Source organism: Danaus plexippus (assembly GCF_018135715.1).
Source record: "Danaus plexippus chromosome 22 unlocalized genomic scaffold, MEX_DaPlex mxdp_27, whole genome shotgun sequence".
Taxonomy (NCBI): domain Eukaryota; kingdom Metazoa; phylum Arthropoda; class Insecta; order Lepidoptera; family Nymphalidae; genus Danaus; species Danaus plexippus.
The window spans coordinates 1288695-1311189 of record NW_026869855.1 but is presented as its reverse complement, the minus strand read 5'-3'; the positions used below and the strand labels follow the sequence as shown (position 1 = coordinate 1311189).

At 28.0% G+C, this 22495-nt stretch overlaps 1 protein-coding gene across 1 annotated transcript in view; it reads right to left on the bottom strand.

The window, feature by feature from the left end:
• Positions 1 to 22079, bottom strand: part of LOC116773555 (cell adhesion molecule Dscam2-like) — a 97191-nt gene extending 75112 nt beyond the window's left edge. The window contains exons 1-2 of the mRNA XM_061528753.1: positions 21920 to 22079; positions 12558 to 12607 (exon numbers count right to left, since the gene is read on the bottom strand). Coding sequence (XP_061384737.1) covers positions 12558 to 12597 — 40 coding nt within the window. The 5' untranslated portion in view covers positions 12598 to 12607; positions 21920 to 22079. The remainder of the gene's footprint in view (positions 1 to 12557; positions 12608 to 21919) is intronic.
• Positions 22080 to 22495: the final 416 nt, after the last annotated feature.

The following is a 22495-nucleotide window of genomic DNA, read 5'->3' as shown; positions in this document are numbered from 1 at the left end:
CTTAAAAATATATAGCAGAATGTTTTTTATTTCACTCTGATATCTCCCACGGCAGCAATAATTAACGCAACATCTTCAATTACCTCGAGAAAGGAGTCTCCGGACGACGGTTTTGCTTCTTATTTCTATATTTTCTTATCTAAACTGTTATTTGAGACAACAATACCATTTTATAACTAAAAATGATATGAAAAATATATTTAAAAAAAAAATGTTTATTTTTAATACTGTGCAAGAAATTTTTGTTTCTTTTCAAAACGTCAGGTAATTTCTATATTCCAAGTGATTCTTTACATATACCGGATATTGCTTGACTGTTATTCCTCTTGATGGTAGAGGAACTTAAAACCAGAGTGGCAAATCTAGGTAACAGCCTGTTAGACTTGCCTTGAAGACATTCAATTTGTAAGTGAAAGAAAACACAAATGCAGATACACTAGAAGAAAGTAGACAATGTCTTAAAAAATATTTAAAAATATAATTAAGTTTAATTCTAATTTTCATTTAGTTTATTTTTAAGATTAAATTTAATAATTTTTATTTTTCATAAAGGATCTTCATTCATAATTTTCATGTACGTACGTACGTACGTGTGAACAAAAATGATAAAAATCGTGCATATTTATTGTAAACTAATCGCTCTATGAGAACAGACTTCATCAACTACCTATATATTAAATATTTAAGTATGGATGTGAAAAAAACATCGGCAAATAACATAGTATAACTATAGACTAATTTGATACTTGTCAAATATATATTCCTATTTGTTAAAGAAGAAATCGATAATCGAATAAACGATAACATATCAATAATAAACATATATTCATCATAATAATAATGAGTTTCTCAGAATTATTGAATTATACTCTTCTATAAGTACTCCAACAAAAACTTCGCAACAGCCGAATTATAACGTTAGGGTTGTCACAAGATTAATATTATAATCATGAAAAAAATACGCATAAATAATATATAAAAAATGTAAACTATGACAAATATTAGTTTTTATAAAAACTGATTTTTTTATATATTGATATAACATAATTTATATTTTTGTGGTCCCGCATCGCCAACCCTAGTATAAAACTGAATTATGAACTAAATGTATGAAATAGAAGATTGATTATTATTATATTCGAGATACCATTTGTTCAAAATTTTGTATATTTCAGTTTCCCAAGCAATTCATTAAAAGTTTGTTCGAGTCTTAGATAATCGTAGTTTAAAATATACTAGCCTAGTCTAGACTAAGCAAGCGGTAGTAGCAACAAAATGAAGCAATAAAAACTACATTCAAAGACTTTCATTATAATGAAAGACAAACAATAATAAAAATACAATGTCAGATGAATAGAAAGTAAATGTATGAAAATTATAAAGAAACTCGCCCGTAATTTCGGTAGATTCAAAAGATAAATGGAGCGTGAAAATGAAAATTCCTTTTATCCTAATATTATCTTATACTTAAAGTAAAGTGAAATATTAATTGGTCCGGAAACGAATGAAAATAATTGAACATTGTGATATCGGTCTGAAAAAATACTTATTCCATTATCGCGTGCAAAAGCTTTTTTAAATGTAAATGCTTATTCTATATGATTGTGGTGATCAAAACATTTTTAAATAAGCGTTTATTCAAATCTACACGTGTATAATATGTTTCAATATTGTGAAGCTGTTGTTGTAGAACATGTAACCTAACTTGTTTTTATTAGAAAACTTTAATATATTTTACTAGGTTTGGCCTGTGAGTTCATTTAAGCGTTGGATTTAATCTTAGAGAAAAATTCTTAAGCGTTTGTCAAAATAATGAGGAGAGGTATAACAGCCAAATCTCTCTACAACGTACTAAAAGACTTGGGCCTGTCAAGAACTAACATCAGTTAATTTTTGGAACTTACGTCGAAGGCAGCCCTGATAGGTTCGTTTCAAATTTGGTTAGGTAGCGAGAGGAGCTTGGACGGTGGAAGTGAGGGTTTACCGCGCGTTAATTGGGGCCCCTTAAACCTACACCTGGTTCGCAAGTCCCAGGCACTGTTGAAGTTCCTCTCCCTGTAACGTGATGGACCCGGCACCCTAACGGTAAATCCATGGAATGCCGAGAGGTATCGTCTCATATGGTATCCAACAGATAGCGACATCTCTAATCTGCGTCACGTGTCTTCATACAATATTGAATGATAATGATGGATAAAAATTACACTTAATTTTGAGAAAAATTATATTCCATATCTTATTTTGATGCCTAAACTACTTTTCTGTGAAGTTTCATAACAATCCGTTAAGTGGTTTTTGTGTGAAAGGCCTACAAACATCCATACATACATAAATATATCCCCATAAACTTTTATATTAATATTTAAGTAGGATATAAAGGAAAACATCGTTTATGTTTTATTGTGGAAGTATAACTATTTTAATAATATCACATTACTTCATTAAAACATTTTCATTCAAAACAGAATTTATGGCTGGATAAGGTATATCTGTTTTACAGCAGAATATTGGTATTTTATAACTTTATTGACCAATTTTTTCAGTAACTGCGATAAGAGTTAACGATCAAACATGGAAGAGAAGGATACACTCGGAAAACTATATGAATATCTTTTTTTGTATCGGAAAAGTCATTAAAATTTACCTAAGACAAATATCAAAAATGGTGTCAAAAAATGGAATTAAAACTCAAATGAAAGCATAAAATTTGTCTGTAATTAAAGCGGTGAAATGTATAGGACATCCAAGTCATGGAGCAATTCAATATCGCTCTATACACAACACAATATGGAATAACGAAGCCTGAACTAACTATTCAGATCCGAAAATGATATATATTTGAATCAAAGAGATCGCGTCTTTCTAACAATATTTTTGTGATAAGGTTGGAAACAAAAACGAAGCATAACATAAAATTAAAATGTCCTTGTATATTTTATACTATTGACTTATTAAATATTTCTTAGGGTCAATAATTTAAGAATACTATATGTATATTTCGTCAATCGATGGTTATGAACGATAAATTACAGGGTTGACATTTTGTTAAATATTTCATACTGATTGTAGTTATCAGGTATGTCTTAATTGTTATAATTTAATTTACTATATTTACGTACATATATAAAGTTAAACATACAACTATATTACAGGTATAACTTATAAGCCGCATAAAGCCTTGATTAGTCCTATTGAAGCCAGTTATAAGGAGTGAGAAGTTTTGAAAGCAGGCAGCTGAGGTTTCTAGTTCGTTAGAGCCTTTTGTTAGAGCAATCCATAAATTGTACGTGTGTTACACGTCTCAGAATTGAGGCAAATTCGCTTTTAAACGACGTCCATATGATTTGCTACGAAATGACATTTTCCCTTTTGAATGAATAGATATTTATAGAAGATGCCAATCTATGCTATTGCCCTAATTTCTATATAAAACATAGGGAAAAATAAATATAATTTTAACTATTTTATTCACAAAACATGTCAATAGTCTTCTCTACAATTACAAAACTATATAATGTATATAATTGTTGATTTTTCTGCAAAAACGCATATCTGTATAAAATTCCCTGTTAAGCTTTTCCTTGCTTAAAATTTTCTTCACATTCACAATATTCAAACATTCATAATTTTGTGACATGTGGATTGAAATTCACAGTGCAGTTCAGTACAAGAACATAGTTTATGTCTTGATTTCTCCCGAGTCTTCAATATGTTACTTCCATAGTACATATACATCATCTCAGAATCCGTATTTGAATTTATATTACCTAGCTGTGAAATAAATGTGTCATGAAGAATACGTGTGTGTAGAATATTAAAATTAAAATAAACTTAAAATATTAATAATACATAAAATTCTTCGTCGTCAGTCGCATTGGATAATCGAGTAGATTTAAATAGGGTTTCATTGGTATCAAATACTTTTAATATAAAAGAGTAGGATATATATTGCGATAGTATATATATATATGTTTATAACCTCAATACCAGTCCAGCCATGTGATACTGCAAAAACTTCTTCAGTGACAAAGATTGATGATCTAAGAAAATTTGAACACAAAGGCATCACTGCAATTTTTTTAATATATTTTATCCTACAAATTCATGTGGACGTAACTGTGTGTTACTAGTTTTAAATATAGTGGCTAAAATCTTGAGTACTTGTAACTATGTTACTTGCACTCAATAAAATTACTAACTTGATCTCATGCCCTAATTGAGTTGGGAACTTCGTTAGTTGTAGAACATAGATAGATGTCGAGGTCTAATTGATTATGACATTATAGTTAGACTTTCATCTCAATTACAGCATCAGGCTCTAATATGATATTGATTGATACATTCTCATAGTCATTTCCAAAACCTTGCTACATATCTCGTTTTTGTTTCTCAAGATAAAAGGTTACCTCTGTAATATTTCAAATACAGCTACTTATACAAAAAGAAGAAGAACCTTTTTCAATTGAATAACAAATATACAATCATGCACGCATGCACACACACACACACGCACACACACGCACACACACGCACACACAAACATATATATATATATATATATATATATATATATATATATACACACACATAAATGCACATTATAAGTCTAGAAATATCCGTTTGAAAATCTGACGTGCAACATTTTTTGTAATCAGTGTTCGTATGAAGCGCTCTAATGAAGTTTCAAACTGGAACAAGTGATGACACATGCAAGACCCGTTCATTTCATTTTATTTGAAAAAAAAAGGGATTTATAGCTAACGTTCTTTAGTTAAATTTTATTTTACTTTTTATTAATTCTTTAGTACTTTAGTTTGTTTAAGTTATATGTTTCATTTTCTATTTATTTCTGTTTATGCGTTCATTGAATCATGATCAATGCTAAGATGATTCGGATATATATTATACGAAGTATGGTTTGCAAAAACACGAAGCGAATTTATATATTTATTTAAAACATATATATATATATATTTATATATTTGTTGGTAATTATTTTTAAATTCAACGTTAACATGGTTGTTGTCTTGATGACTAAGCTCCAGTTTTTAGGAAATTGCATAAAAAGACATTATATACATAGCAATTGATAGTTTGTTTTAGTTTTAGAGGTATGTCGAAGAGTACATACATACATATGTCCTGAAATTAAATAATTTTACACTTAAACAGTTTATAAAATATTCAAATAAGTGATTTCAGATTTTGTAATACTAAATTAATGAAAGAAAAGAAGTCGAAAACGCTGTGATTTTTTTTACAGTTTCTCTTATATAGTAAAATTATCGTGATTTTACGACAGTGTTTTTTTTACTCGCCCATCAGGAACTTTAAAATATAAAGCAACTACCATTCAATTATCGGTTTATTCATTTGCTTTTGTAATACAAACATGTTTTTAAATACACACGATGTTTTTTCTCACCAATGTCAGTTAATGCCACAACAAACAAGTAATATAATTTATATTTCTTATTACTAATACTTCCTTTTATTTCAAAATAGTTATTTTACACAATCACTCTATACAGATAATTAAATTTTATTTTTTACCCCAATTAATCATTAATGTGATAACAACAGATAAAAACACAATTTGTATGAAATCTTCATTTACATCGCTATGATATTTTTTCAATATTCATAAAGGGAGGGCGTTGTATTTTAAATTTATGTCACATTGTTACCTTTGAAAGCCTTTGTCCTAAAATATCTTTTGATACAACAGAATAATTTAAAGCCATATAATAAGGAATTGCAAAATGAATAAGAAAGACAAATTGTCTGCTGAGAAATGTATATACAACGAAATGTATAAGCTATAAAATTTTCACAAAAGTGTCGATAAAATAATTCATAAATAATATAAAAAACTATTCGTTTATTTAAGTTCAACAGGACACTACAAATTTCTTTATGTCGGACATTTAATGATAACACATATAAAAAAAAATCACGAATTGTCATTTTATGCGTGTGTGGTGTTTATTTTATATTAACTTGTTGTATTTCTATGGTAATTTTTATATAAAAAAATATATTGTGTACTTCCTCTTTATAAAAACTTTAAATGTGTTACATTCCACTTTCGTTTATTGTAGTTATTTTCTTAGAAAGTGGTGTAAAGTTTATGCTCCATGTACTATTATTATATATACATATCTTTCCATCTATATATATATATATATATTTATATATATATAAAACTGACTTATAAGTTACAGCTTATAGGTTACGGGTAACTTTAATCAGGGTCCAATCACGATTTCTCGCTAGCAATATTCGTCTAAAACCGTGCTAATTAAATATTTTCACGGTGTCATATTAAAATATTTCACTCAAAGTAAAGGAATCTCGAAATTAATATCCTTTTATAATAAAGCATAGAACATAAGCAAATCATTTTAGTACAAGGTGATGTCAAAATAAATGATTTCAGAAATATTTCGTAAAAGAAAATTCAAGTAGAATAAACACAATTTTAATTAGAAAAAATATTGTATAGGAATATAAAAATATTGTATTGAGTCTAACCAGAAAAAAAATCCTTTGACTTTCAAAAATAGTTGAGTTTCAAAAGAAAGGTAGAAAAAACATATGTATGTTGTGGTTAACATTAGTTTAACGTTTTTATCACTAATTAAAAGAATGTATAAGAAAGTAAGGTTTATTGGTGTTGTTTGGTGAAAGGAAAAAGGATAGGGGAAGGCCAAAGTTATAGATGATGTGAGAGCAAAAGTTGTGAGTGATAACGACGAATATATAGTATAGAAATAGATGTAAGGAATTAAAGACATATTGCGCCAACAATGAACAACTTAGGAGCAGTGCAGGAGAAAGTCTCAGTCTTTACTTTCTCCTTATATTAATACATTTATATTGAGATATTCATATTTCTTCTATCAAATACAAAATTATATATAGCACACGTAAAAGCCATTAATTTCGTTTTCATAAAAAAAATAACCTTAAAATGGAAATTGACTTCAAAACAATGTGTGACTATATACCAAAAAATAAAATAGGTATATATTTTAATTCCTTTAAACCACAAACAAAGAATCGATACAAATCATACGACTTTATTTTATGTAAAAGGTAGCAAACGAGCTGACGGCCTACTTGATGGGCAGTAGTGACCATCGCCCATGAACATAGATGTTGCGGATGCGTTGCCAAGCTTGATACTTGAGGAAAAAGGAAGGGGTGGGAATAAGAATAAGGAGATGGCAGGAAAAGGTGGGAACGGGAAAAGTGCAGCCGGCTCTCTCACTCATCGGGCGAAACGCAGCCACTAAAGGCTGTTCACACCGATCTTCTGTGAGAGAGTGGTACTTCCCCGGTCGAACCAGCCCATGTTCGAGGTGTAGTAACTTGCTCACAGCTAGGCTAAATATACCGAAGTCATATACATAAACAGTTATTTTTCGAGTTCACTTTTGCAATATTTTTTTTTTAACAAGAGAAAACGCATAAAGACAGATGACGTTGATGGTTATACTTATATATACTTTTCCTTTGGATGATGTACTAGCCAAAGAAAAATTATCTTAAACCTACTTAATTTTTATATTATAATATGGAAGCGAAAACGAAGGCAAGCTGATTGAAAATACTCATAAAATTTTGACAACTTTAGACACGACCATTCTTATTAGAGTGAAAAAATATTTTTACATACGAATATATATAATTTTGAGTGGAGAGTGGAGGGCGCCACGGTGCTTACTGTTTACATCGTCTTCGTAATATTTTCTACTTAAAAAAGTAAAAGTGCTTAAAATTCTACTAAAAATAAGAAAAGTTATAAAGAAACGTAAGTTTTTCAACATACATTGTGGATAGTGTTAAAAACGAGTGCAAAAAACAATAAATCAGTGAAATAACTCTTAGTATAATATATCTTAAGACTTAGTATAATATATGTAAAGTATGCTGCGTGTAGTGTAGTGAAGACTTTATAAGAAAGTAAAAAATATCATAACCTAATAATTCACATGAATCAGCAAAGTTGAAACATAAATACGTCAACAACGCCATCTCTTTCAATCTGAAACAACGACAACAAGATACGAACAGGCCAAACAACAACAGTATTTTAAAATTGAAGAAGTTCTAAAAGCACTGCAAAAAATCCAAAAAGAACTAGATGAATAGAAGATAACTATTCAGAAAAGCGGAGAAAATGTAGCAGATCAAGTTACGCAAAAGACAAATATTATATTAGACGAGAAGTTCAACACCTTGGAAGAAAAGTATGTAAACCTTAAGGATAAAGTGGATAATCAGGAAAAGAGACTATATTTCCTCGAAAAACAGGCGAGACAAAGAAATATAGTTTTATTTGTCCTAAAGGAAACTAAATCATTGCACTTTAACTTAGAAAATATTATTATAAATTTCATAAATGAACACTTCTCTATAAAAGTAGACCAGAGATACATACAGGAGGCCAAACGAATTGGAACAAAAGAGATAAGGCCAAGACCAATAATTATCACTGTTTCAACACTTTGTATAAAAATAGTCATAATGAAACAGAAGAAAGTGGTTGAGAATACCCCCTACTACATAAAGGAAGACTATCAAGAGCATGTACGAATTGAAAAAGAGAAAGGAAATTCAATTAGAATCAAATATGATAAAAAAGTAGTAATGACAAAAAATTCAAATACATCAAGTCATAATAAAAGAATGCTTTCTAACTCCCCAGAAAATATTACCACAAGCACAAACGCTAACGACTAACACAAGATACAGGTCAACAAGAAAAATAAAACAGAGACTTCCATACAAAGATCATCCAGTCTATCGGAAGGCCCAATAAAACCGGGCATATTGAACTTCTGCCAAAAGTACCCAACTAATACACCGAAAAATCAGGAAAACAAAACTGATGACATATAACAATCAAAGCCCCCTCGCACGCGCAAAACTACATTGAAAATAAGCCAAAAACGAAATATCTTCCAAGCTGGCTGGTCACCGAGGAAGAATATGACCACAACCCTCCAAAGATGTCACAAAATGATCATGTAGAAAAGCCAAAACAAAACGAACTCTACATATTAACCTACAATGTTAGAACCCTGCTATTACACGAACAATTAATAGATCTAGAAAAAGCATTAACAAACATAAAATACGACATAATAGGTATTTCAGAAGTTTAGCGCCTCGGAAATAATATAAGAATACGAGGAATTCATTATCTGCAGTACAGATCAAACGCAAGGTAAATATGGAGTTGGTTTCATAATAAAAAAATATCTGAAACAATATGTGGGAAGCCTATATCGGAATCTCGGGACGCGTAGCCCTACTAAATCTGAACATGCCAGGAAAGAAATTCACCGTCATACAAGTATACGCCCCAACAGAAGCAGCAGATGAAGAACAAGTAAATATTTTCTATGATGAAGTCTATGGGGCAATGGATAAAGTATACGAAAACTTTATTTTGATGGGTGATTTTAATGCAAAAATTGGTAAACCACAAAAAGATGAATACTTAATAATGAAACAGTATGGATATGGATCAAGAAACCCACGAGGTCAAATACTTATAGATTTTGCAATGAAAAACAAGCTAGCTATCATCAACACCTTTTATAAGAAAAAAGGTAAAATAAAATAGACATGGCAGTCTCCGACTGGTCATAAAAACGAATTAGAATTCATGCTGTCAAACCATCCTCATTCATTTCAGAACATTGAAACATTAAGTATAAACTTTACATCAGACCACCGACCACTCAGAGCTAAAATATCACCCACTGAATCTGTGAAAACACGAACCAGGTTTGTAAATAAACAAAACAGTTCACTTAAAAACGAAGAAGAAATACAAATTTATAAAGAAAACTTGGAAACTAAAATTATATCTCTACTCAACACCGACACTAATGTAACAGTACAGGACTACTACGATAAAATAATAAATAACATAATAGACAGCTTCCAAGCTGCTAGAACTCCACATTCAACAAAAATGCGCAGTGTGCTAACGGAAAACACAGAAAGACTTTTAAAACGAAGACAAGTTAAAAAGAACTAAAAATAAAACACGAACAATGAAAAACGAACTCAAAGCTATTTATAAGTTATTAAGTAAAGAACTAACATCCTTCAAAAACATTAAGAAAGTAGTGGAAGTTTAATAAAGGGATATAAAGAGCTAAGGAGCGAGAAAAAACATGGATTGATTGTATAAAGGAGTCAGGAGACATTGTTTATAACCGAAAAGACATAATCAAAATAGCTACAAAATTTTATAAAGACCTATATAATACACCGGACATAGCAAGAGACACGAACCACTTTGGAAATGATCACATCGATATTGAAAAGCCACAATCTCGCATAGAAACAATAGAATGCACAGAAATAATAGAAACAATAAATAGACTAAAATCAGACAAAAGTCCAGAACCAGACAATGTCACTAATGAAGCCATAAAAAACCGCCCGCTTCATACTAGCTGCCCCACTAACAAAATTATTTAATATGATTTTTGAAAACGGTGTCACACCTTCTCAATGGTCAGAATCAAATATTATTCTGTTATACAAGAAAGGAGACCCAAATGACATCAGCAACTACCAGCCGATAAGCCTTCTACCTTGTGTTTATAAACTTTTCTCTACAATCAGAATCGAGCGTACAGCTGCAATATATGTTAGATAGTCTACATTCAGCAAGCAGACAAGTGGGATTAGGAATCAATATCACAAAGACCAAACTTATGACTAACTTCAAAAAATCAAAGATAACAATCGAAAATGAACCATTAGATTATGTGGATAAGTATATATATTTGGGAAAACAAATTGGATTCCACAGAGATAGCAACGAATTGGAAGTAGAGAGAAGAGTGAAACAAACTTGGAAAAAGTATTGGAGCTATAAAGAAATATTTAAAACCGAAATGCCTATCAAATTGAAGAAAAAGGTCATGGACTCGTGTCTTATTCCTTGTCTGAGGTATGCATGTTAAACCTGGAAGTGTACCAACAAAGTAAAGAATAAAATAAAACACAGAAAATAAATCACTCCAAAATAAGATCCAAAACAAAAGCAATAGATAGATGCATTTAGCTACAGCCAAAAACTAAATTGAAATGGGCAGGCCACATAGCGCACCTAAAAGATCAAAGACGGACAAAAACACTTATGTTATGGAAGGGCCCATTAGGCAAGCGATACAGAGGAAGACCATACGCTAGATGGGACGACGATATTAAAAAGATAGAGGGACCACAATGGCATCAAATAGCCCAAGATCGCGAGAAATGGAAAGCTTTGGAGGAGGCCTTTACCTGAGAGGGGTTCCAGGAAAAATAATAAAAATGAAACACAAATACATACCTAATAATAAATATGTTGATACGTTAGATTAAATTAAATATAATGTATTTTTTAAAATAACTTAGATTACCTACTTAGAAACTTATTACTTTTTTATTTTTCTTTTTATTAATTTTTGTTTTTTTTTTAAATATTTTTTTGCTTACAGTTACCAAAGTATCAAGGTAGATTCAACACTCTTAAGGTATACTGTCTATACTATAATATTTTATGATTCTGGAAATAAAAGGCTTTTTTATTTTTATTTTATTATATATAATTTTAATTCATATTTATCGATAATAGATTAAGTCCATATTAAATATGATGATTACATACTAGTAGCATGTCCATTCTGTTATTATTGTACATAAGTAAGTAAAATGTATGAACGTCTTTGTATTTCAAACAAACATATACCTCACAAAGCATAGATTTTCCGTGTTCCCGAGTTAAAACAAACTTAAAAAAAAAAAGCTATACAAGTTGTAACGTGGTTCATTCTTCCGTTTAAATGCTGTATCTAGCTGTATTGTTTAAAAATACCACTATTTCAATGGAGATACAACTTGTGCTCGTAATTTACATTTGTATCATAAGGTATTATTTTACACAGATCTAGTAGTTTAATTACAGCAAGAGAATAGTTAGTAATTAAGAAACATACGTTAACAGATATTTAAAATATATATTATAAGCAAAATAAATTCATTGTAAGTTAAACATTCGTTTCTTAGATCACACTGTAGTTAACGAGATTAAATTAATTTGTAATTTTCATTACAATGTCCTGATTATATGCATGCTATTTTAAAAAATAATGTAATATTCTCTTTTTTATAATGAGACATAAATAAACTACGGAGTTAACTATCCATAATGAGCTTTCTTTCAGAACAATGTAACTTGCACCATTTTGTAGGGTCTACGTTGACAATCAAAATAATAGCGTATGGTATACTGTGGAGTTACACTTTTTATATTTCTTTTGTTCGTTGAAAAAAAAATGATAATCACATGAACATACTCTTTGTTCGAACAGGAATTATGAGAACTTGAACTTAATGAAACTCAAATTAGTATGACATTGCAATAACGATTCAAAAACAGAGACTTTATTCAAATTATTCCCTAATTCATACTAAATAAACTTAAAGTTATTTGAAAAATTTTAGACTGTAATAAAAATATATCCTCATTATTCACTTACCAGCTTGAAGGAAACCGTAAATTATGAAAGCAAGATTCATGTTGCGAAACCTGCAAGAAATATAAACTTATATTAATATTTGGAGAGAAATATATTATGTAAAAATATATTATTTATATGCCGTTAGATTCATATGAAATAAACCTCATCGGCCAATCACATAATAATTAAGACATGATCATAAAAAATCAGAAAAGAAATATTTAACTCAGAGAAAAATTATCAAATTTTCATTTATTTTAAATGCAATACTGTTCTGAATCAGATTTAAAACTACTTCAATAATAATCCTCCGGTATATTTAAAATATTAGTCTATTAAAATTTTATAACTTTCAAAATACTTCAATTCAATTTTATAAATTTCAAAGTAATCCAATTTAAGGAAATTCAAAAAACTTTTGTGGGATAATATTGCAAAAACAATCATTTCTGTGGAACGTTAATTGCTAGTGTAATCTGCAACAAAAATTGGGTCAAGAAACCTCAGCAGTTTTATATCGATTAAGCTGTTGAAAGAGTTTCCAAATTGAATAAAAAAAACATTCAACTTGGTTAGTTATGAAGTACTTATAGTTTGATAGTGGCAAAAATTCAGTTACTGCAAATGAAATGAGAAAATGTTTTCAGAAATGAAAAATTTAAGCACGTAAAAAATTTATTTGTATTACTTTAATTTTATCTTAATTCTAAACCTTTAAATGAGTTACATGAATGATAATCACTTTAATATATCAATGCTCTTTAAACAAGATATTAGAATTAAAAATTATTTATGCAATATTAAATCATTACGTAAATATATAACAAAAATATATCACACAGACTTCAACGTTACGTGTTCGGTTAAGTTAAGGCCAGCTGTTTAGTAAGAAATAATAATAAGATCACATTAAGGTGACTGCTATGATAAAAAATACATAAGGCAAGACATAAGATGAGTTTTCATCAAAAGTCTTAGTCCAATGGGACCTTCCTTAAATTACGATTGTTTAATTAAATGCACATGTGTACATATTATATAAAATAATAAAAAATATAATTAAAAAAAAGGTCCATTAATGTAAAGTAATTTTGAACCTGTTCAAGAACTTATATACATTTTATATACTTTTTATATTTGACTATTATACTTTTATTATGTATAAACAAAAAATGAACCCTGTCAGAAACAACAAATATAACACAGAATCTCAAATTTTATATGTTTATATGTATTTTACAATGAAAGTTTAAATATTGTAGCAACTAAGATGTTCCTTGACATATATTGTTTCTATAAATATTTATATAGCAAGATATTTATATCACACACCATCAAAGACGATGATATTAAGCAGAAAAAATATTATACAAATCGCAATATATTACATTAAACAACTGTACTATTTTAATGGGTTTTTGCTTTGGGTGAGTTGTTTTATTTCATTGTCATTCCTAATACTATTTTGTACTTATAAGTTTGTAACAAACATGAAAAACCTATAGAGAGGTATGACTTATCTTAAATTATATAAATAAGACAAATGCAACATCAGTCCACACTCGTCAAATACTATGAAAATTCCTGTCATAGTATAACTTGCAATTTTATAAGAAATTGTTATTAAACCCAAAGACATTTGGATTAAATGGGTAACATGAAAATCATGTTTAGGACATGTGAAAAAACAAAACGTAAACAGATATCCCATAAACAGTATAATAAAATCCGGGGACGTATCACGAATGCGATCAGCACCTCATGAATAAATTTGCAAGAGTTTTCCGTTTGATAACACAGTAATGCCTTGGCTTGAACGAATTTGTACTTGAATTTCGTTGTGTCAAAGGATCTATATCAACTGTCTAGAAGTCCTAAATGACGGTTCTTGTAAGCTAAGCAAACTTCACTTGCTTAGAGTAGGCTTTAGTGATGATTTTTTTTCTTATAATGTAAGCTATAAACAAGAATTTAAGTGTATATGTTGCGTTTTGTTTTAAATTTATAGGTAGTGTAGCATGCATGATATTGCATCAAAATTAATTTTGTATAATGCAGAATAATCTTGATCATAATTTTACAGTATAACTTGCCCAGTTATTGTTTTTGGGTAAAAATTTTGCCTAAATTACTTTTTAAAATTCAGTTAAAACTAAATAACATTTTTTCTTATCTCAGAATTACCAAAAACACCTTTTATATTTATTTTATTTACTAACGTCATTTAAATTCAAAAGAATTATAATGGATTTTGCTTAAACTTATCCTGGAAGCCAAAAAATTATCATAAAGGGATATTACAAGAGTTTGTCGAATACTATAATAGAAGAAATAACTCAATCCTAAGACTTAATATTAAAGTAAGTCTAAAAGCCGTACAAAAAAATTTAAGTTTACCAATAACTTTATTGTCCCTCATTCTTTAAAAGTACGAAAATGTTGTTTACGAACTAAAATTACAAGGCAAATTTCGGTCTCTCGCTAACCGAGTTCATTATAATGAAAACGCAATTTCCTCGGCGGAGGTAATTAATGCTTTCAGCAGGAAAACTTTATCGAATTGTGGAGTTTGCTAATTAGATCACTTGTTCTTAATATTGGTTTTGGTCTATATTTGTATATCATTACATCATTTACAGTTGTTTGGAATACAATTTCGTACTGAAACTTTACTTTGATTGCAATCGACTCTTAAATATAAGATAGAATATTTTAAAACCCAATCTATTATATTACAACTACTTTTTTGTTTTTAATACAAATAATAAAAATAGATATGTAACTATAATCTGATATTGAATATGGAAAATCCAAAATTAATAAAAATATATACATAATTAATTTTGGCGGTTCAAATTATATTGGTTGTTTAAACTTACTCCATCATTAACGTTAATGAGATTGAAATTGCGATACGACAAGAACACAGCCTGTTTATGACACTTCCAATTATTTATTGTATTTGGACAAAATACCACGAACTATATTCATATATTAAGTAGTTATACCTTCGTCAGAAGCGATGGCAGATGACAATATCTTAGCAGAGATAAGAGCTTGGACTCGTGACAAGTTGAATTTGATCAAATCGTTTGCTTAATTTGATTGGATAGAGCCTCGTCATCTAATATTAAATTTGAACAGAACTGTATAGAAATATGTATGTATGTATGGATTTTTTATAAATAAATTTGAATGAAATAAAATCTATAGCTTACAAAAAGAAATATGTAATATATATATAATCATAATGCGAAAAAAATTGCATTCCTTAATTCATTTAATATATATAAATCATTTTGATTTAAATATAAAGTTATTCTGTATACTTAAAATATATTTCAACCTCAATTCTTAGTCCTTACAATAATATTGTAATTTTCGAGACAATGTGAACATGTATAATGTTTTTTTTTAGATTTTGCTCCTGGTATAATATAGCTAAAATTTATTTATTTTCCCTATATTTTAGGCAAAAATAATATTTTTCATATTTGATTTAGTAATTTAAAATGTAAATTAATGGTATTACGTAGATCATTTTAAAAGTAGGACAGAAATGTTAGGTTTCGACTACCTTATAGAGGTTTGATATTTTACCAAAAGTTCTTAAAGATAAAATCTTTCGTTTATATATTCATCTATAAGTTTATTGCTCATTCAACGTCACCCTTATATGGTGAAGCTTTTTGTTAATATTTATTTTATACTAACATACTAAACGACTTTAAAATGATCTATTATACTAATAAAACAAAGTTAAAAACTAAATTTTAAAAGTCATAAACCACTCAAACTAAAACTCAATACATCTGATCCACTGAGGAAAATATTATACGGATGAAAGCACAAAGGGTCATGATAAACTGGTCCTGAGGAACTCTCGAGGGAAATTATGTTGGACTAAATACGTGTTGTATGATTTATTGCAACCAAATGTACATTTTCTGCTGTAATTTGACACTCCAATGTTATCTATAGAGATAACTTTGTACGTAAAATTTAAAGCGTCTTTTGTTTTAAAAAATGCACTGCTATAAATTTAGTTTTATTTACTGTTGCTTGAAATTTTCTATTGAAACTTTTACGCTGTCCATGTGGGCGTAGTATATATAATATTATCGTCAGAGAATAATACTTATATACAAAGAAAACTCATTTACTTCGTTATTAAGGCGTTTGTGTTCATTGAAGCGGAAACAATTTTCCTGAATGATATGACTTAACTGACCATTTATTTCAATATATAAAAACGAGCCAAGTATATAACTAAATAATATAATATTCAATAGAATCTTATTTTATGTTAAGAATATTTTATAAAAATCTAAATCAGTCCTAACACTACCCTCGAGCTCTACTGACGACAAATTGACATTTCTATAAAATAAATATAAAAAAAAACAGCAAAGAATTCTTAAGATATCTATTATTTGAATAGAGAAAACATATTAAATAAAACAGCTTCCAAACTTTATACAGAAATGTCCCAAATGTATAACCCTTGTCAGTTTGACGTGGAATGTTCTTGAAAGTATTCCAAGATTCTTATACACCGCAAATAACTATAAGATGTAATGAAAACGTCACATTCTTATTAAATGACGTCACAATCCTATTAAATGACGTCACAGATTCAGTCATATTAGTGTTACTCGAATATAGAAAAGTTTTTTTTTAAGTGAAAGCAAACATTCTTCGCGGCACAGTGTATTTTGTTGTTTTTGGATTCGTCGGGTGATATAAAATTTTTGTTTGTGATGTAAATATTAGATTTTGCAAGCGACTCCACTGGCACTGATATTATATGTGGATCATGGATTACACTGGGAATGAGACACAAAAATATTATATACGTACTATAGATACATTTCTTTAAATTTGGTCATAATTTCCGATCATTGCTTATATATATAAACATAAAATATATTTACTATAAATATATAATTTAATTTATAATACATAGTTTATAACGATATTGATGTTAAACGTCCTTCAGAACTTTGTGATAACTTGGAAATTTATAATCAAATCGAAACGTCTCTAACTAAGCCTAACTTTGATAAGGAATTAATTTGCAACTGTTAACTTAAAATATCAATCAAAGATACAACAGACATTATGTAAGGCTTACAGGATCACGTAATAACAAAACATTCATCTCATTCATTATAAGCGACGAGGAAAAATACAATTATTAAATAAAAAAACGATGAAATGAAAGGAAAAGCAAATGTGTTTCAAAATTATATACAAGATTATAAGCCCAAGTCACAAATTACTTTGTGCAAAATAACTTAAAAAATTATAACCGAAATCCAAACATCAGATACAAATTACAGTTTAAATATATATAAAAATTTCTGTACGAATTTTCAAATTAGATTTTCTTTCTGATGATTTATATAAGAACATATGTATTCAGGTTGAAAAACTGAAAACTTCATAGGTCAACTGAAAATGTCATAGGTTAATATATATAGAGCTGTATAAAATTCTATGTTTATAATATGAAGTACTTTCTAGAATGTTCTTTACATAATACCAAGTCTGACGGCAAGGTAAGCGCAGTTTGTGGGAAACTCAGCCAAACTTTAATCCACTCTTAACATAGTTTGCTTTGATAGGTTATACTGTAACTGAGTTGTTAAGGGGAGATTCAATTAACTATAAAACAATTATAATATCCGCAGTTTAATTAATTGTGTTATAACAATTCTTAGACACACTCAACTAACTGTGTTATTTTAAGTTATCCAATAATAGTAAAAAAACAATAAGGTTCTTGTTTATGTTTTACTTTTGGCGTCCCTTAAATAAACCATACTGACAATTAATCTTCCAAACAAATAGTGGGTGATGCAAGATTTATTAATAATTTATATATTTTTAATATTTATATTTTCAATTAAACACAATAATAAAAAAAGTATTTTTCTCAGCTTCTTTGAAATGACGAGCTGAAATATATTCTTATTTTTATTTCAATGTATAAGAAGATATAACTTCACTAGTAAAACTTCTGAGGAAACGAAAATAACTTAAAATTTACTTATTATATAATAAATAACAATATATATGTTAGAAAAAATACATTTAAACAATATATAAAATAAATCTTATAATTGGCTTCTTATTATTATTATGGAAATTATAAATGATGTTAAAAAGTACTAAAATTTTTTTTTTATTTTAAATGATTTTTTTTATGTTATTACTAAAAAAATGGAAACGTAAACCAAATAAGTCTTCTCAAAATAAATACAAGATGGGCGAAGTGTTTTCAAACAACAAATTCAATAATTTTGCGTTAAAGTGTAACGAACATACATACGTGACTTACTGACTAATACAAGTGATATAAAAAATAAGATGATCCGTTTTTAAGTGACATAGCTTTAACTCTCTAATTGGAAGTTATACCAAACATAAATAGATAATTGTTACTAAAATAATTTTCAACATTTTATTACTCATAAGATACAAAATTTTAATTCAAAATATATACAGCAGTAGACTAAAATAAGGTGTTATATAATGCATATATTACGAGTTTATTAATAATAACAAAATTTTATACAACAATACATTATTGTGCATTTAAAACTGATAATTTTAATGTACATTTTATTCACAATAGTGTATTAAAATACATGGCCTCAACAAGCACGTATTATGTCATTACAATTATAACAATGACTACAAAATCGCACCGCTACGAGTGCTACGGTCGTAGCGCTACGACATTTGATAATATATGTTTGAACTTTTATATAAATCGCAATATATTTGAAATGTAAATATATATAAATATACATAAAACAAACTAAACTAATAATGATACTGTTTACTATTTAAGTTCTTGTGTCATTTACTCTAAAAAATTATGTTACTATATTAATTTCGTACAAAAATAAAGAGCGTCAAAATATTGTATACTTAGGTACAAATTTTTTTTCTTAAAAGAAAAACAGTTAGAAATGAAAAAAAAAATCAAACGCAAGTCAAATTTAGGTGTAAGAAATTTTCAATAAATAAAATTAAAAAATATATATATAATTTAAAAAATTTACCGAAATAATTTAATTATTATTATTATAATTAAATTATTGCTTATGATAGTCAAAAAACAGTTAATTATAAATTCCAAACCAACTCCATATAGTATAATTAAGAACTTTCACAACACTAACAACATTCATTAAGTTATTAATATTGATAAATGGGAGTCAGATATATTATTCGCACTGAACAGAGCTTTCGGTGAATTTTCATTGTAAATATTTTTATTCCTTCGAAGTAATACTTATAGTATACTTCTGTGCTGTATTCTTAAATTAATTCCAGCGATTATTTTATTTTTTATTTTTTTTATTTAAGTAAATAATGATCTATTCACTGCTTTGGTCCGGACACGATAGCTTAGTTGGTAAAACATCTGAAATCATATATTCAGAAGATTGCACGTTCACATCCAGCTCGAGAGGATAAATTATTAATTCTATATATTTTCTAATAATTTTAACCTGCTCATTAACCTTATTACAATATAATATTTAAAGAAAACTAGAAAAATGAGTGGTTGATTTAAAATTATAGACGATATAAGCACTCATTATGGCTTTCCACGATTTACTTGATAGTTTTTGATAGTTTCATTTATGCATATCATATTATAAAAAGGTCCTTAGACAAAAGCATACCTGCGCTTACTATATGTATGCATACTACATACGAAGCGTTTGTCGTTTATCATTCAATAACCTGTGGTAAAACTATGATGTGCAAAAAATTTAGAATGAAAATCTCGAAACGTCCCGTATTTAGAATGACAACAAAGTTGTGGTAAGAATTCGAATTTTAATTGTTCGTTTATATAAATCAAATACTTACGAGTATGCATTGAGTTATTTATTATATTACTCTTAATATAATTATGTTGACGCTATGTTAAATATAACATTATTGGTTTTGTTACATTCTTAGCATTTTATGCAACATAATATCCTTGTTTAAATATCTTTATCTAAAAATCAGCTGAATCAAATAAACAAGACGTCCGAATTATTTAGATTATGTTACGATTTTCCCGCTTAAATTCCACGCAAAATGGCCACAGTTTGATAAGTATGTCCATATAATAAGATCTAAGACTTTCGCGAATATTCGTTAAAATGAAACTAATATTTTTCGGATTATACTACGCATATTTTGCTATTTTAAATCGGGAGTATTTAGTTTTATAAAAAATAAAATACGCGTAGTACAATCCGAAAAATATTAGTTTCATTTATGTCGATATATTTGGGGAATTTTTAAGTATAAAAATAAAATAGTAATATGAAAGCAAATACTGTTTTGCCTTAGTCATCAATAAGATCTCAACTGTTAACAACATTCTGCATTTAGGTAATAGGGGTTTAAAGAAATATATGCAAAGAAGTAACTATAAGAAATATGATTTTTTTATCTTCTTAAAATTTTATTGGATTTATTTCTGTTTAATATAAAAGGTTCTCAAACTATTTTTATTAAGTAAAAATTAAATACATTTCTTTTAAATGATTTTCATAAATCATTTGACATGGTCTGGTTTTAATTAATTTTGTATTTGTCTTTACCATAACATATATAAAATACACGTTTGCAATCTGTATATAAGATTTAGTAAGACGATGAATTTTGAAAAAATTAAGAAAAAAATATTTTTTTTTTAAGGAAAATTGCAATCTGTTTATCAAATATACCTTAACTGTATCGAAACATTGTATAAATCAATACATATATTGCTTAAGAAACTTATAAATAAAGAATATAACAAAAAAATGTTAGCTATACATAAAATATAGATATTTAATAATGCTCTTTTATCAAATATGAATATAAGAAACGAAATGTCTAAAAGCGATTTACAATTTAAAACTTAAATAAACACGTGTATAAAAACGTATTTGCATATAGACAGACACGTTAAAGATGTATCTAACAAACCTTATTTTTCAATTCGTTGCAGTAAGAAAAACATATATATGTATATATATATATATGTATATTCTTTATAATGTTTATTAATATAAATGTAGCATAGCGACAGATGTACGAATTATCGTTAATTTTAGCACGCTCTCATAAGGTAAATTTATATAGAACATTTGAAGACATATTATTTATCCTGTGCCATAAACATTGCAAGCACCTGATTATTCATTTAAAAATGTCGTGAAATTCTAATTAATATATAAATTAACAAAAGCGTTGTATATTATATTATATTTTTACTTTTAACGCGGCTTTAACTTTATTCAATATTAAAGTTAGTATTAAAAAAAAAGTTATTCGACTTGATAATTATTTTATAAAATATTTAAAAATATACTTACCAGCAATCAAAACAATGACAATCTCATGAGCACTAATTCAATCAACATCCAGCCACTTTTTTGAATCAGTGGAAATCCAATTAGTTTAACAAAATAAAAGATTTTTCGTTGAAATGTACGTTCGCGCCAAACTGTACATACATAGATACGTCCACCCCCGTCGATAGTCCGAGCGTCACTGGAAAGCTGCGAACGATGGCGTTCCAACTTTGAAATTGCGTTCGAAATTTTAAATCTAATTTTCAACTAACATAAAGCAGAATATTAAATGCATTATTAAACTGTAATGATATTTAATATTAATATAAATATAAATATTTTCTTATGAAAAATGAAAAAAAAAACTTTTTTCGTTTAAATTTTTAGATTATACCATCCAAATCGTTTTATTTAATAGGCTTAGCTTATAACCACATGACGGCTTTTCGGCGCGACGCGGTCCTTCATCAAATAAATTGTTGACGCCGGTTAAATATGATTCCAATTTTGAATGCATTTGACATATGTTTATGATCGTCATGAATTCTTTTATTTTATATTTACTTACTATTTTAATAGAACTTATAACATATATGA